Source organism: Salmo salar, chromosome 03 (assembly GCF_965601325.2).
Source record: "Salmo salar chromosome 03, fSalSal1, whole genome shotgun sequence".
Taxonomy (NCBI): Eukaryota; Metazoa; Chordata; class Actinopteri; order Salmoniformes; family Salmonidae; genus Salmo; species Salmo salar.
Window position 1 is genome coordinate 15,503,388 of NC_138293.1, and position 16,704 is coordinate 15,520,091.

General features: G+C 42.8%; 1 protein-coding gene across 1 annotated transcript; it reads right to left on the reverse strand.

The window, feature by feature from the left end:
* Positions 1-7,608: 7,608 nt before the first annotated feature.
* LOC106598953 (protein ABHD8) lies at positions 7,609-16,667 on the reverse strand. The gene is made up of 5 exons (XM_014189985.2): positions 16,269-16,667; positions 11,392-12,191; positions 10,820-10,990; positions 10,298-10,514; positions 7,609-10,057 (listed from the first exon to the last, which is right to left on the reverse strand). Exons 2-5 carry the CDS (start codon positions 12,180-12,182, stop codon positions 9,842-9,844), a joined length of 1,395 nt encoding a protein of 464 aa, XP_014045460.2. The 5' UTR covers positions 12,183-12,191; positions 16,269-16,667; the 3' UTR covers positions 7,609-9,841.
* Positions 16,668-16,704: the final 37 nt, after the last annotated feature.

Consider the following 16,704-nt stretch of genomic DNA (forward strand, 5'->3'; position numbering starts at 1 on the left):
TGGGTTCCTCCTAATGCAAGACAATGCTAGACCTCATGTGGCTGGAGGGTGTCAGCAGTTCCTGCAAGAGGAAGGCATTGATGCTCTGGACTGGCCCGCCCATTCCCCAGACATGAATCCAATTGAGCACATCTGGAACATCATGTCTCGCTCCATTCACCAACGCCACGTTGCACCACAGACTGTCCAGGAGTTGGCGGATGCTTTAGTCCAGGTCTGGGAGGAGATCCCTCAGGAGACCATCCGCCACCTCATCAGGAGCATGCCCAGGCGTTGTAGGGAGGTCATACAGGCACGTGGAGGCCACACACACTACTGAGCCTCATTTTGACTTGTTTTAAGGACATTACATCAAAGTTGGATCAGCCTGTAGTGTGGTTTTCCACTTTAATTTTGAGTGTGACTCCAAATCCAGACCTCCATGGGTTGATAAATTGCATTTCCATTGATTATTTTTGTGAGATTTTGTTGTCAGCACATTCAACTATGTAAAGAAAAAAGTATTTAATAAGATTATTTCTTTCATTCAGATCTAGGATGTGTTGTTTAAGTGTTCCCTTTATTTTCTTGAGCAGTATATATATACACACACACACTGAGTTTACAAAACATTAGGAACACCTGCTCTTTCCATGAAATGGTAAATCCAGGTGAAAGGTATGATCCCTTATTGATGTCACTTCAATTAGTGTAGATGAAGGGGAGGAGACAGGTTAAAGAAGGATTTGTATGCTTTGAGACATGGATTGTGTGTGGGCCATTCATTGGGTGAATGGGCATGTCAAAAGATTGAAGTGCCTTTGAACGAGGTATGGTAGTAGGGGCCAGGTGCACCGGTTTGAGTGTGTCAAGAACTGCAAAGCTGCTGAGTTTTTCACGCTCAACAGTTTCCCATGTGTATCAAGAATGGTCCACCACCCAAAGGACATCCAGCCAACTTGACATGACTGTGGGAGGCATTGGAGTTAACATAGTCACCTTTCGACAGCTTATAGAGTCCATGCCCCAACTAATTGAGGCTGTTCTGAGGGCAAAAGGGGGTGAAAGTGTTCCTAATGTTTTGTACACTCAGTGTATATACAAATAAGGACTACATTACTTATGAAGAAATAAATCATTTAATAAACAGCACCCTATTCCACTAGACGTGCAATATCTAACCTAACGTAGCAGGCGTAGAAATAAATACCTGAGTGGAGTTCCCACAACCGGTTTTCAGCGGAAAAGGAAGCTAAGTTGAATTAGCTGTATCCCTTTTGTCCAAATAAATTAGATTATACCACAAAAAAATATACACAGTGCCTTCAGAAAGTATTTATACATCCTTGACTTATTCCACATTTTGTTGTGTTACAGCCTGAATTAAAAATGGTTTAAATAGATTTTTTTCTCACCAATCTACACACAATACCCCATAATGACAAAGGGAAAATATGTATTTTTTGTTTTTTGGGGGGGGCACACGGGGAGATTGGCAGAGTCAAGGTGGAGACCTGAGCCAACTCCCCGTGCTTACCATGGGGAGCGAGTGAAGAAGCAAGCACTGTGTTATGCGGTGATGCGCACTGTGTCGCCAGTGCGCATTCACAGCCTGGTGCGATCTGTGCCCGCGCCCCATGTTTGCCGGGCGAAAGTAAGCATCCAGCCAGGACGGGTTGTGCCATCTCTACGCTCGAGATCTCCAGTGCGCCTTCATGGTCCAGTATATCCTGTGCCTGCCCCACGTACCCGGCCTCCAGTGAGTCTATATAGTCTGGTACGCCCTGTTCCTGCTCCCCGCACTTGCCCTGAGGTGCGTGTTACCAGTCTGGCGCCGCCTATGCCAGCCCCACGCATCAGGCCTCCAGTCCGGGGTGTCCTGTTCCTGCTCCCCGCACTCGCCCTGAGGTGCGTGTTACCAGTCTGGCGCCACCTATGCCAGCCCCACGCATCAGGCCTCCAGTGCGCATTCCCAGTCCGGAGCTTCCGGCGACAGTTCCCAGTCCGGAGCTTCCGGCGACAGTTCCCAGTCCGGAGCTTCCGGCAACGGCCTCCAGCCCGGAGTCTCCGGCGGCGACCTGCAGCCCGGAACCTCCGGCGATGATCCACGGTCCGGTGACACAGAAGCAAAGGGATCAGCGGGCGGAGCGGGAGATACACCCCAAACCTGTTTTTGTTTAGGTGCGGTTGGAGTCCGAACCTTTGGGGGGGGTGTACTGTCACATCCTGACCATAGTAAGATGTTATTTTCTATGGTAGAGTAGGTCAGGGCGTGACGGGGTGTTTTTTTATGTTTTGTATTTCTATGTTCATGTTCTAGTTTTGTATTTCTATGTTGTTGTTTTTTGGGATGATCTCCAATTAGAGGCAGCTGGTCCTCATTGTCTCTAATTGGAGATCATACTTAAGTAGGGTTTTTTCCCACCTGGGTTTGTGGGAGATTGATTTTGAGTTGTGTATGTTTCACCTTTGCGTCATGGTTTGTTGTTTTTTGTCATTCAGTTTATTTATGTATTGCATAGGTTCACAGTATAAATAAAATGTGGAACGACACACATGCTGCACTTTGGTCCGCTCATTCCTACAACAACCGTGACAAACATTCCAAAGTGGAATTAATAACTTCACCATGCTCAAAGGGATATTCAGTGTCTGCTTTTTTTATTTGTACCAATCTACCAATACAGAAGGTGGCCTTTGCGAGGCATTAGAAAACCTCCCTGGTCTTTGTGGTTGAATCTGCGTTTGAAATTGAATGCTCAACTGAGTGACCTTACAATTATCTGTATTTGTGGGGTACAGAGATGAGGTACTCATTCAAAAATCATGTTAAACACTATTGCACACAGAGTAAGTCGATGCAACTTATTATGATTATGCACATTTTTATTCCTGAATTTATTTAGGCTTGCCATAACAAAGGGGATGAATACTTAATGACTCAAGACATTTCAGCTTTTCATTTTTAATGAATTTCTAAACATAAAAACATAATTCCACTTTGACATTATGGGGTATTGTGTGTTGGCCAGTGACAAAAAAATCTCAATTGTATCTATTTGAAATGCTGGTGTAACACAACAAAATGTGGAAAAAGTCAAGGGGTGTGAATACTTTCTGAAGGCACTGTAAGAGACACTTGGTTAAAACTAGATTATCGTTGGTTGATGCATGATCATAGACAATGATGAGACAGCCTACAGGGAGGAGGTCAGAGACCTGGCAGTGTGATGCCAGGAAAACAACCTCTCCCTCAACGTGAGCAGAACAAAGGAGCTGAACGTGGACTACAGGAAAAGGAAGGCCGAACATGCCCCCATTCACATTGACGGGGCTGTAGTGGAGTGGATCGAGAGCTTCAAGTTCCTTGGTGTCCACATCACCAACAAACTATGGTCCAAACACACCAAGACCGTCGTGAAGAGGACACAACAACACCTATTCACGACAACACCTATTCTCAGGAGACTGAAAAGATTTGGCATGCATGGGTCCCCAGATTCTCAAAAAGTTCTACAGATGCACCACCGAGAGCATCCTGACCAGTTGCATCACCGCCTGGTATGGCAACTGCTTGGCATCCGACCATAAGGCGCTACAGAGGGTGGTGCGTATGGCCCAGTAAATCACTGGGACCAAGCTTCCTGTCATCCAGGACTTCTATAGTAGGCGGTGTCAGAGGAATGCCCAAAAAATTGTCAAAGACTCCAGTCACCCAACTCATAGACTGTGCTCTCTGCTACCACACGGCAAGCGGTACCGGAGCACCAAGTCTAGGTCCAAAAGGCTCCTTAACAGCTTCTACCCCAAGCCATAAGACTGCTGAACAATTAATTAAATGGGCACCGGGACTATTTGCATTATTTACATAATTATTATACATTTGCATTATTTTACTCTGCTGCTACTCGTTGTTTATCTATGTATAGTCACTTTACCCCTACCTACTCATTCAAGGGTTTTTCTTAATTTTTTACTGTTTTCTACATTGTAGAATAATTAAACAAATCAAAATATATTTCATATTTGAGATTCTTCAAATAGCCACCCTTTGCCTTGATGACAGCTTTGCTCACTATTGGCATTCTCTCAACCAGCTTCATGAGGAATGCATTTCAGTTAACAGGTGTGCCTTGTTAAAAGTTAATTTGTGGAATTTCATTCCTTCTTAATGCGTTTGAGCTAATCAGTTGTGTTGTGACAAGGTAGTGAGGCTATACAGAAGATAGCCCTATTTGGTAAAATACCAAGTCCATATTATGGCAATGTAACCGATGTGAAATGGCTAGTTAGTTAGCGGTGGTGTGCGCTAATAGCGTTTCAATCGGTGACGTCACTCGCTCTGAGACTTGAAGTAGGGTTGCCCCTTGTGTTGCAAGGGCCGCGGCTTTTGTGGCGCGATGGGTAACGATGCTTCGTGGGGTGTCAGTTGTTGATGTGTGCAAGGGTCCCTGGTTCGAGCCCAGGTTGGGGCGAAGAGAGGGACGGAACCTACACTGTTACAGCAAGAACAGCTCAAATAAGCAAAGAGAAATGACAGTTCATCATTACTTTAAGACATGAAGGTCAGTCAATACGGAAAATGTCAAGAACTTTGAAATATTCTCTAAGTGCAATCGCAAAAAACGTCAAGCGCAATGATGAAACTGGCTCTCATGAGGACCGCCACAGGAATGGAAGACCCAGAGTTACCTCTGCTGCGGAGGATAAGTTCATTAGAGTTACCAGCCTCAGAAAAGGCAGCCCAAATAAATGCTTCACAGAGTTCAAGTAACAGACACATCTCAACATCAACTGTTCAGAGGGAACTGTGTGAATCAGGCCTTCATGGTCGAATTCCTGCAAAGAAACCACTACTAAAGGACACCAATAAGAAGAAGAGACATGCTTGTGCCAAGCAATGGAAACGAGCAATGGAAATTAGACCGGTGGAAATTTGTCCTTTGGTCTGGAGTCCAAATTGGAGAGTTTTGGTTCTAACCGCCGTGTCTTTGTGAGATGCTGTGTGGATGAACGGATGATCTCCGCATGTGTCTTTCCCAACGTAAAGCATGGAGGAGGAGGTGTTATGGTGTGGAGGTGCTTTGTTGCTTACACTGTCTGTGATTTATTTAGAATTCAAGGCACACTTAACCAGCATGGCTACCACAGCATTCTGCAGTGATACACCATCCCATCTGGTTTGCACTTAGTGGGACTATCATTTGTTTTTCAACAGGACAATGACCCAACACACCTCCAGGCTGTGTAATGGCAATTTTACCAAGAAGGAGAATGATGGAGTGCTGCATCAGATGACCTGGCCTCCACATTCCCCCGACCTCAACCAAATTGAGATGGTTTGGGATGAGTCGGACCGCAGAGTGAAGGAAAAGCAGCCAACAAGTGCTCAGTATATGTGGGAACTCCTTCAAGACTGTTAGAAAAGCATTCTAGGTGAAACTGGTTGAGAGAATGCCAAGCTGTCATCAAGGTAAAGGGTGGCTATTTGAAAAATCTCAAATTTATTTTGATTTGTTTAACACTTTTTTGGTTACTACATGATTCCATATGTGTTATTTCATAGTTTTGATGTCTTCACTATTATTCTACAATGTAGAAAATAATAATACAAATAAAGAAAAACCCTTGAATGAGTAGGTTGTTCTAAAACTTTTGACCGGTAGTGTACATGTACAAATGACCTCAATTACCTTGACTAACCTGTACCTCCACACATTGACTCGGCACTGTTACCCCCTATATGTAGCCTCGTTATTTTTTTTGCTTAAGTTTATTTAGTAACTATTGTCTTAATTCTATTTTCTTAAAACTGCATTGTTGGTTACGGTTGTATTCGGCGCAAATAAAATTTGACTTGATATGATTTGATTTGGTGGCATCTTTCTGTGAGGAGGTGTCATGACGTTGCCCTCTTTGGACACTGCGAGCACCATCCCCCGACCTCTATACTTCTGACACCAGGCTCTGTAAGAGCGGTCGTAAATTCCTACGAGGAGACCCTCTCCTCATGGCCCCAGTATAGAGAGAACAAAGGAGTTCTTCCACCTCACAGAACTGGAGAACCGAACGATATTCAGGTTCTGGAGAAGGTATAAATGATAGGTGAAGAATCCAGCTATGAAATGGTCCATTTGGTCCAATTTTGTGAAACTCATGAGAGACAATACCGCCAAATTACCATAATCATGTTTATACAATAGCCTCAGCTATGAGACTTACATCTAAAAGGTTGTATAAAATGAATGAATAAGGATGAAACTGTTTGTGAAATTGTGTAATGTGATTTTGGACTGTTTAATGAAGGAAACTCCAATTCCCTTTGGAGTCTTAACTAAGTCCTTGGCACGCCCCTAGGGACACAGACAGGACCTGGCGTCATGAGACAGCCTTTTTCTGCTCTTCCGAATAAAACCCCCACCTTGGTTTTCTATCACCAGACCGAGCTTACCTCAATTACGAGATGGCTAAAGGTTGGAGACCAGCTTACATCTTGCTGAACTTTTAACCATACCACATGGTTAAACTCTTAGACTATCGATACCTATAGAATAAGAACAAGTCTTTGATGTTAATTACTAGTCTGCAGCTAGGAATTCGGTATCATTGAACGTGAAGACCGACAAACGCCGAAAACAGCTATTCTATAACGACATGAATGAATGTCACTCTGAACTATCCATTCTAACCACGACAGAGAGAGAGAGGGCGGACAGACTCTCCAACAGAAACTAACTTTTCAACAGAGATCCCGAAGACACACTGAGCGTAAATATATATATTGATTGCAAGTATTCCCAAATGAGTGAGCGTTCATGTGCAAAGGATTAGCATTTCAATTGTTATAATTATCAACTCTGTAGTGCCTTCTCAGTTGACCCCCCCACTCCCCTTTTGTCTAACAAGCCGCCATGCCGGTTTAGCCCACTAGGGCACATTCCTCTATCATTTCTTTGTAACGATATCTACTGTTTGTTATGCATTTCTGTGAATTACCTAGTTAGTAAATAAATGATTTTAAGACAATTGATGTATGGATGACTCATAGTGAAGACTGGGTTCGTGCAGATAACCAACAATTTACGACGTTTGGAATGAGACTGGCGTGAGGTAAATAATAAATCATTAATTCGAAGACTAATTGATCAGATATCAAAATATTTGCAAGTTATATTAGGAAAATTATAACTTTGTAATCTGAATATATTTCTTGGTGCCCCGACTTCCCAGTTAATTACAGTTACATGATTAATCAGGTTAATCGCGTAATAATAATTACAGAGAGTTATTTGATAAATATGTCTTCAGTTTTAACGACAGAGGTGAAAAGGCTTGTTTCTTATGATGGACAAGGACATCTCCTTTAGTCTATATGATGGGGCAAAATAATAAACACTGAGCCCGCCATAGTCAAAAATGTTATGATATAAGATAGAATCACAAGCCTAACAGGGGTGGGTGCCCCCCCCCCCCCCCCCCCCCCCCCCCCCCAGGCTTCAGAGCCAGTAATGTACACTCAAAGCCATTGCTACTTTTGTCTGTCACAACAAAATGGTCCTAATTCATTAATTCACACATTCATTTTCATTCATTCAGTCATTAATTCACAGAAGAACAAAAACGACCATATAATGTAAACATTTGTTTTATTTCATGCCAGGAAAGGCACATTCATACACTCAACTGAACATGTCCATATATCAGAACTGTATATGCACCTACATTCAGGCAGTGCATGAGTTCTGATGTCTAGGAATAAATGCATTAATGACATTTACACATTTTGAACCACAAATGATAGCGCACTGGATAGGACAGACTGGTTTTTTAGACATTTAGCGGAGGAAGCAAATGTGCGCCCTGCAATCCATATAGCTGTCGGAACAATCTATACAGTGCCTAAGCAGAGTGGATCAGCAGCACTTCATGGTATTTTAGACAGTCTACATGAATACATCTTCTTTTCAACAGCTAGGTCAAACTAATTTGTTCCTCAACCTACTTGTTTCCATTACTTATGCATTATCTTTCTGTACTGTTCATTGCTCATCTCCTTTGAAATTGCATAATCATCTCTCATCCTTTCTCAGAATAATGCATATGTGGATAAAGCATGTTAACAGTCAGAGAGATTGAACCAGATAGATGTGTTACTGTGCTTCCTACTTCTTAATCACAGATCAAATCACACACTCTCATTATGAGACAAGAAAACGTTCACAAATGAGCACCTGAAAACGTATGTCCTTTAGCTTATTATCATGGACGACCATTGACATTGCAAGCACAAACAGATTGACTGGAGGGTAGTGGAGGACAATGCTTTGCTATACTATCTGGTAGACAGAAGAACGACATCATTCTTAATGGTGTTACATCAAATTCAGAGGCAAAATGAGTTGCCCTATTGTTAGCTGAATAACTAGCATCAGTATTTTAAAATAATTGTTATGGACTACTCTTACATTATTTGGATTGCCTATCACCAAAGCTTTGGTCCAATTTCTCCTCTGTCCATAATGCCGCTTAGATTATACTCTCAGAGGACAGAGAAGGTTTTTGGATTTCTCAACTGTCAAAGTATATTGACAAGAAAGATCTCTAATATCTTAAAAGCCTATTCATGCAGCAACTTCAAATAGTCCAGTTAGGTTAGATAATTCATAACGTCACACAGTAAGCATAGGTTTCTAAATGCATAATATCAGACAACACCGCAAAATGTTCTTGAGGCAAAATGCTCCATGTTGGGTATAGATGAATGTGTTGATACTGACTGCAACTGACAGATATTTAGTTTGCTTAAGGATATGTTGTAACAGCTTTACTTTGGCTTGATTATATTTTATGAGGTTGCTGAACTTGTATGGCCCATTTGTTTAGATGTGTGGTGTATGTCTTGTAGTAACTTGTTGCCATAACAATTACCAATCCATCCACCACTTCCATCCAGTCAACACTTTAGTCTATAACCTGCTTAGTAGGGGATGATTACGGTGATGACCTCATGCAAACTGGATCGCAATGTGGCATGAGAACTCTTACTCCCATAATACACAACAGTCACTCATTGACTTGTATTTTATAATTGTCATTTTTTGGAAAACATTTATTAAACTAGGCAAGTCAGTTAAGAACACATTCTTATTTTCAATGACGGCCTAGGAACAGTGGGCTAACTGCCTTGTTCAGGGGCAGAAGGACATATTTTTATCTTCTCAGTTCGGGGATTTGATCTAGCAACCTTTCGGTTACTGGCCCAACCCTCTAACCACTAGGCTACGTGCCGTATTGTCTGGATAGTTTCACAGTTTTCCAAGTGAATTATTTTCCCCTTTGAAGTGAATCCATAATATGAACCCAGTTTTATAAGATCATCATTTTGTCAGGATATATTATTACTCACAAGATAATGGATGATAGGTAGCAACGCGATCCACACACCATTTAATGGTCATGCCTTCCTCGCTTTGGTTCACAATGGTCCACTCACCAACCAAGTTTGGTACTCGAGAGAATTACAAATGGATATTGTGTTTTAATAACATCCTCTGGACCCGAGGTCTGTCTGATTACATACACCACATGATGAAGCACAGACAGCTGTCAAAGGGGAAAGAGAAACACGCATCTCTGTCAGATTCCTCTTCTTTCCATCCTTTTCTTCATTCTTCTTGCCACAGTCCTATTCAAATGTCAACTCTAGCTTGGAGCACCAGGTGCCTCCCCTCCACTTCCACAACAAACTCTGGCCCTGTTAATAACAGCTCTCAGCCTGCGAGCAGCCTTAAGACCACGTGCCACCTGCCAAAGACAGGCCCTCGGATTGGGTTTGCTCATGTAAAATGAGACTCATTATTGGTTATTTGTCCATGGGCTTGTTCGGTTTTGGTGTCTGGGCGACAACACCATTGACTATAACAGTCTTGTCAGGATCAGTCTTGGCGGCGTTCTTTTTGGACATGTCAGGCTCCCATAGGAAAAACTCGTGCAGGAGGGTGTTGACTGTGTCAGGGCACTCCATCATCACCATGTGACTGCCCTCCTCGATGACTTTCAGAAAAGCAAACAGAAGGATCTGAAATTAAAAGGATAATAGTTACAGTCAAGATATATAATTTTTTACAATACGATACTAGTCATTGAATATGATGGGCTTGATATAGGGACTGTTCATAATTCATATCATAATTTTATTTAATTCTTCTTTCATAACAACTTCAAATTGAATTGATATAATGTATATTTTATATATGGGTAGTAGAGCTTCCTAACTCAATTGACATGGATTGGTATTCATAAATGTGTGTCTCCTTACCTCGGCCATGCGTTGGTCCTCATCAATGGGCACAAACTTGTCGTACATGCCATGCACCAACAGGATGGGCACGGTTAGCTCAGCGTGGTACACCTCATCCCCCTCGGGCCAGTACTGCCCGCTCATCATGGCACGCAGCACAAACGGATTCACGTTGAAGGCATTGCCCTGCTTCAGCAGCTGCTTCTCTTTGGCTCCCTGATGGGCAAACCCAGCCCTGAACATGTTGGAAAGACTCATAGCCATCAGTATTACTTGACATTCGAAATTATGTGTTACAGTAAATTCCTCTTACTCTTTGTACGCAGTAGTAGCTAAGCATTGACACTGTACACTACAGTATACTTTCTGTATGAAGAGTATCTTGGTTTTCTTTTGTCTACAGCAATAGGTTGTTGTTCTATTTGTAAAGCGATGTGTTGTCATTTTGTCTACAAATGGTGTTTTGTCTGGCAATGTGTTGTTGATTTGTCTGCACTTCAATATTGTTTTGTCTACAAATAGATGAGATGATTTCCTTACTTGAGAAAGCTCCAGGCCAGGCAGGGAGACAGGCAGTGCAGCACACAGGGAGGCAGCTGGAAGATGGAACACAGGCTGGGCTCCAGAGCTGTGGGCCCCCCTCCATTGATCATCACTACCTTGTGAACCTGGTCTGGATACTCATGGGCCAGGAAGGTACAGAACGATACCCTGAAAGGGATATAATCAAACGTGTAAAAACAATCTATTGGGAACCTGCTGTCTAATTGGTTCCATCATCATCACATTGTAATAACCCTTCCCTCTGATTCGTCCCTTCATCGTGACATCGTCATAACCCTGTTCTTTGATTGGTCCCTTAATCATGACATCGTCATAACCCTGCTCTCTAATTGGTCCCTTAATTGTGACATCATCATAATGCTGCTCTTTGATTGGTTCTTCTTCATCAGTCATTGTCAGCACCAGTTTATTATGTGTTTCAAGGCATGTTCAAATACTGTTATTCATTTACTATCATGATATTCCATCTGTTAATTGACCTAAGACATAAGATGATACTTGGTAATCAATTGACCATTCATTTTTAACAGAGAAGCAAGCATACTGACCCATAGGAGTGCCCAATGAGGATGTTGCGTTTACGGGCGTATTTCTTGAAGATGGCACGCATGTCTTCGGCCAGGGCGTAGAAGGTGTAGGCCGCCGCGATGTGGGGGGCCGTGCTGGCCCCGTGGCCTGCCAAGTCAGGTGCGATGACCTCATACCCTAGCCGCGAGAAGAAGTCCAGCTGGCTGCCCCAGATGTCCAGCGAGCCGCCGACCCCGTGCACGAAAAAGAGCGCCACGTCCGAGTGCGTCCCCTTGCAGCTGGAGATCTCCCTCTCCGAGTCAATCATCACCATGCGCTTGGGCTTTCGGCGGCGCCGGCGAGGCGGGGGCGCGGGTTTCTGCTCCCCGACCATGGACAGGGGAGGCGCGGGTTTGGGTTCAGGAGATGTGGGTACTTCCTTATAGTCGGCTAGTTCCACCTCCACGGTGCTGCAGGGCTCCAGGTCTCCATCCTGGCACTGGACGATCTCCGAGTGCAGCACGTCACCAAGGTTCTCAATGACTAGCTGGCCGTTGCGGTAGACAGTGATCTTGCGCTTGCAGTGCACACTGCTACTGTTGTTGCTGTTTCCACTGCCCTTCTCTTGCTCTGGCTCCTTTACTTGGTCCTCCTCCGTCACTACTGACGCCCGGCGCTCGGGCATGATGTGGCGAACCCTGAGGACTCTCCCAGGCTTCACTTCTACAAACTCGAAGGTGTCAGCTGGCTCAGAGGAGTCGACGGGCATCACCAGGCTGGCAGCCTTCCCAGTCAGACAGCACAGGATCCCGTCTGTAATGCTGGTCAGCATGGTGCCTGCCTGCAGAGACACATCCATGAGAAATGCCAACGAGCTATCTTTTCATTGAAAAATTTGACATTTTCAAACGGATAGGGAGTAGGTACTGTGGTAAGAACATGAGGTAATCACAGGAGGCTGGTGTCACCTCAATTGGGGAGAATGGGCTCGTGGTAATGGCTGGAACGGAATGAGTGGAATGGTATCAAATACATCAAACATGGTTTCCATGTGTTTGATGCCATTCCATTTGCTCCGTTCAAGCCATTATTATGAGCCGTCCTCCCCTCAGCAACCTCCACTGGTCAAAACACATAATAGGAAGGATCTGGTAGGCTTAACAGACAACAAAGATCAACTGTCAACAAAGATCTTTGAGCTAAAAGTTCCCCCTGGCTCTCACCACAACAATTCACCACACAGAAAACGACAGTTGTTTGCACATGACATTTGCTCCATGATAAACACCCTAGGGTTTCTCAATCATTAAGCTTTCAATTTAAAAAGTACCAGTTTCACACTGGGTTCAACGTCAGTCCATAGATAACAGTAAAAACAATACCCACTTCGTCTCAGTGTGGAGAAGCAGAATCAATTCACATAATGACCTAGACACAAACTAAGAATAGACAAGGCTCTTCCAAAATGGCCCCTGGACCCTAGGGTATAAATAGAATGTTAGCAATGGCACAGCTGGGTTCATGCCAACTGCTCACTGACTGTATGTATTCCATGTGCCAATGGGGTTTGGTTTTCAGTACACCAGCAGACAATGGTCTTTCCGAAGACAGTTATGTCCAATAATGGCTCAAGAGGTTTTTGGCAGTCGGGTATTGGAGTATTTTATATCACACTGTTCAAATATAGACACATAGACTATCAACGGGAAGCAGAACGGAAGTGGCATATCTACAATATGTGTTGGAACTTGGATCCAGACTTCATTGTTTCCTATGTACAGTAACTGTTGGTCTATCGTTCAATTATCTTATGTAAAGCTGGAGTTTATGATCTATTTATGCTTACAAATGATGATCCCGGCCATGCAAGACATTTGATTTGAGTTACACTTCCAGTCAATAACGTTCACCGATATTATTAAATCCTGCTCATAGCTACAGTCAGTGAGGTCTGGGGAAAACTACCACAGCCATTTTCAATTCTCAGAAAAGTGTTGCCTACACAACAGGGAGGCTTTTCTAATTATGAGTTTGTGGAAACCCTTCCTATAAAAGCTGACCTGACACACTGGCTTTAATCAACATTTATATTTCGCTCCTGTTATTCACACCAAGGTCACACCATTGACTTATATAAATGTCAAGCCACACACACGCGCACGCACACACACACACACAATAATAATGGCAGAGCTCTGAGGGGAAGGGTGATATGACTCAAGTTCACCCTTCTCTCACTCACTACCCACCTTTAATCACCTTCAACCCCGGATTCATATTCTAGCTTTATACATGATTTATTCACAATAGGGGGAGATGTGTCGACATTATTAATACTCGCTGGTGCATTTTAAACAGACTAAGTCTCATTGTTCTATCGCTTTACTATTACATGTAATTGAAAAGTCCATCTGTGTAATGCTTGCCATTAAAATGCTGAATAGCAGCAGATGAAACTGCTGTGTACGTACATTCCAATTCCCGACCCAGATGTGTATGCTAATCGCTGACGCTGACCTAGCGAAGTTTATTAAGAAAATGAGGTGCACTGGGAAATGAGAGGCTTCTTATGCCAAAAACAAGTTTTGTTTAGCGTAACGATTTTGAGAGTGCAGGTTTGGCGAAGGCAAGTTAATGATGTTCGGTTGAATATACAGATGGGACATCAGGAAGCAGGTCATGGGGAGAGAGGAGGGGCCATTGACCCCGGTAAATGACACCTCTGCATGAGGTGCAGCTTATTGCTCACTCTATCCCTGCCTCCACACACACAGGGGAGTTCATTAATGTATTGAAGTGGCACACAGGGATCAATGTTTGGCTGAGGGGGAGAGGGATGGAGAGAGTGAGTGAGATGAGAAAGAGAGTGTGAAGGAGAGGGAATGTGGGTAAGGAGAGGGAAGCAGGGACGGAGAGGGTGCGAGAAAGAAGGAAGGAGAGAGAAATAGAGTGAGAAAGACAGAGGGAATTTATCGAGAGTGTTGTGAAGGTTGATGCATCCTGTACTATCCTGTTTCATCTAGGAGCCAAGTGAAATGTGTGACTACCTTTCCTTGGTGGGTCAATATGGTGAGCTGCTACAAGCAGTGAGTCAGTCATTAATCATATGAACATCTGCTACCATCACAACATTCAATAGACACATCTAAATGTGTATTTATTTAACATGATGACCTCTAAATCATTACATTAAGCTTAGGGTTCAGGATAGTGGATAATATGTGTATTAGCACTGTGAAAGCCATGACATATAGGCATATACTGCAGCTCCCTTATATAATAACATCATATTGAGGTTATTATATCATCTGATGTATCAGGCATGATATAAGACTGAACAGAAAGTATGTTGGAGGTGGACTTCCCCCCAGGGGATGAGGTGATGATTGATAAACTGCGAAGAGACTTGCACTACACTCCTGTGAATACTCTATCCGCACACCGTAGCGCACTAAACAACGCACCGTGGTTCGCTAAAAAAGGGGAGTCTCGGTCTGATTCAATTCGTGACGTGGTGCGGTTCGCTGCTGGTGAGAACGCAGTCCGTACAAAGGAAAGTATTATTGTTATTGTTTGTTTGACTGCGAGCATTTGATGAAATACACGCAGCATCATAACCTGAGATCTCTGAAACGTTCGGTGAGTAGCAGCGCATTTAAGAGCGCATCCGATGAAGATTAGGGGATACCGGGGCTCTACCAAGGATATAGGCTACTGAATTCACGTCGCAGTGCTGTTTCCTCCCGTCAGCCCAAAGCGACAGTAATATGAAGATTGGGACAAGTGATGCTTCATGATAATCCCAAACGGTTTTAACGTGAGCATTTTTGTCTAATAAACAAATGACTTGCAGGGACACGTGGTTTTGTTTAGGAATTGTAGTTCGTTTACATTTGGCAATTTGAAACCAACCGGACCAAATGATTAAAAATTAAAACGATAATAACAATAGTCGAACTCTGATTTGAACTATAGCTCAAAACTATGCGTGAAAACGACCTAAAATGCAAAGGACCATTCGACTCAACGTTCCCTGACATTTAATCCCACGTATTAAGGTCGAAAATTAAAGTGAGATTTGAATATGAATTCTCGAGCATGGCGCTTGCAATGCTAGGGTTGTGGGTTCGATTCCCGTAGGGGCCCAGAACTGTAACAAAAAAATACGAAAATGTATGCACTCACTACTGTAAATCGCTCTGCATAAGAGCGTCTGCTAAATGACTAAAATGTAAATTAAATGAGTTTCCAAGTGGACTGCCTCTAAATTCTCTCACCCATGTTACTCAGCCATTTTACTATTTGATCTGCATTGCAGAATTAGGTTGATTATTCAAGCGTCATGTTTAACACACATTTGGTACGCTATGTGCTCTAGTTTTCCACCCACACACTAGGCCTCCAGTAGCCTAATACATTCTGATGCATAGGTACAGTATTCAAAATACCTGGTTTGGAGGACCACTGAATCTACGATTACAATAATGTATCAAGTCTGTAAAGAAATGCAAATGTACAATTTATAACTAGTTATGTTTGTACTACCTATAAACATATAATGTACCACAGAGCGCAGTCAAATTCAGGTAAGACAATTGAGCATACGATAATAATTGTTTTAATAATTTGTTCAAAACTATTATGAAATATTTAACCATTTGCCAAATAGCCACTACAGTAGCCTATATATATATGGTAAGAGGACCATGAGCAAGATACAGTATATACCAACAACATACAACACAAATCAATATTGAGTTGGTGTGTTGCGCATTAATGCATCATGATTGACATCTATTTATCTGAATTCCCATTATGAAACATAAAATACACTGTTTCAGATATGGTATCAATTTGAAACAACATATAGTAATAACGTTTACTGGTGCGTATGCCTATTTTTAAACGAAATTCTTACCTTACTGATGATGATTAAGGGTGATGAGGAATATGATGCTCCTCTGCCATAAGACGATAGTCAATAGGTTGTTTATAATTAACTGCAGCTGAAAAATCTGTTGCATTGGTTGCAATATTAGTATAATTCAAAAGCAATCTGCAAGATGGAGAAGTTGATAATTGGCTTTATCTAGAGATGGTTTACATCTTACTAATCAAACAAATGGAATAAGGCTTTAAATCGAAGTAATGCACACTAGGAAGGTGTGCCAATTGCAATTTTAAAATGACCATAGTAATGACAGATAGCAATGCTTTTTCAATAAGCATCCTTCGGCGCTGCGCACACGGGCTAGATTCTACCAACCCTTTTACCCTTGTTGTTTTCCGCATCCACGGAATTCTCCTCTCAGCTTCCTTCTGCTGTTGAATGACAAGAAATATAGCGAATAGGC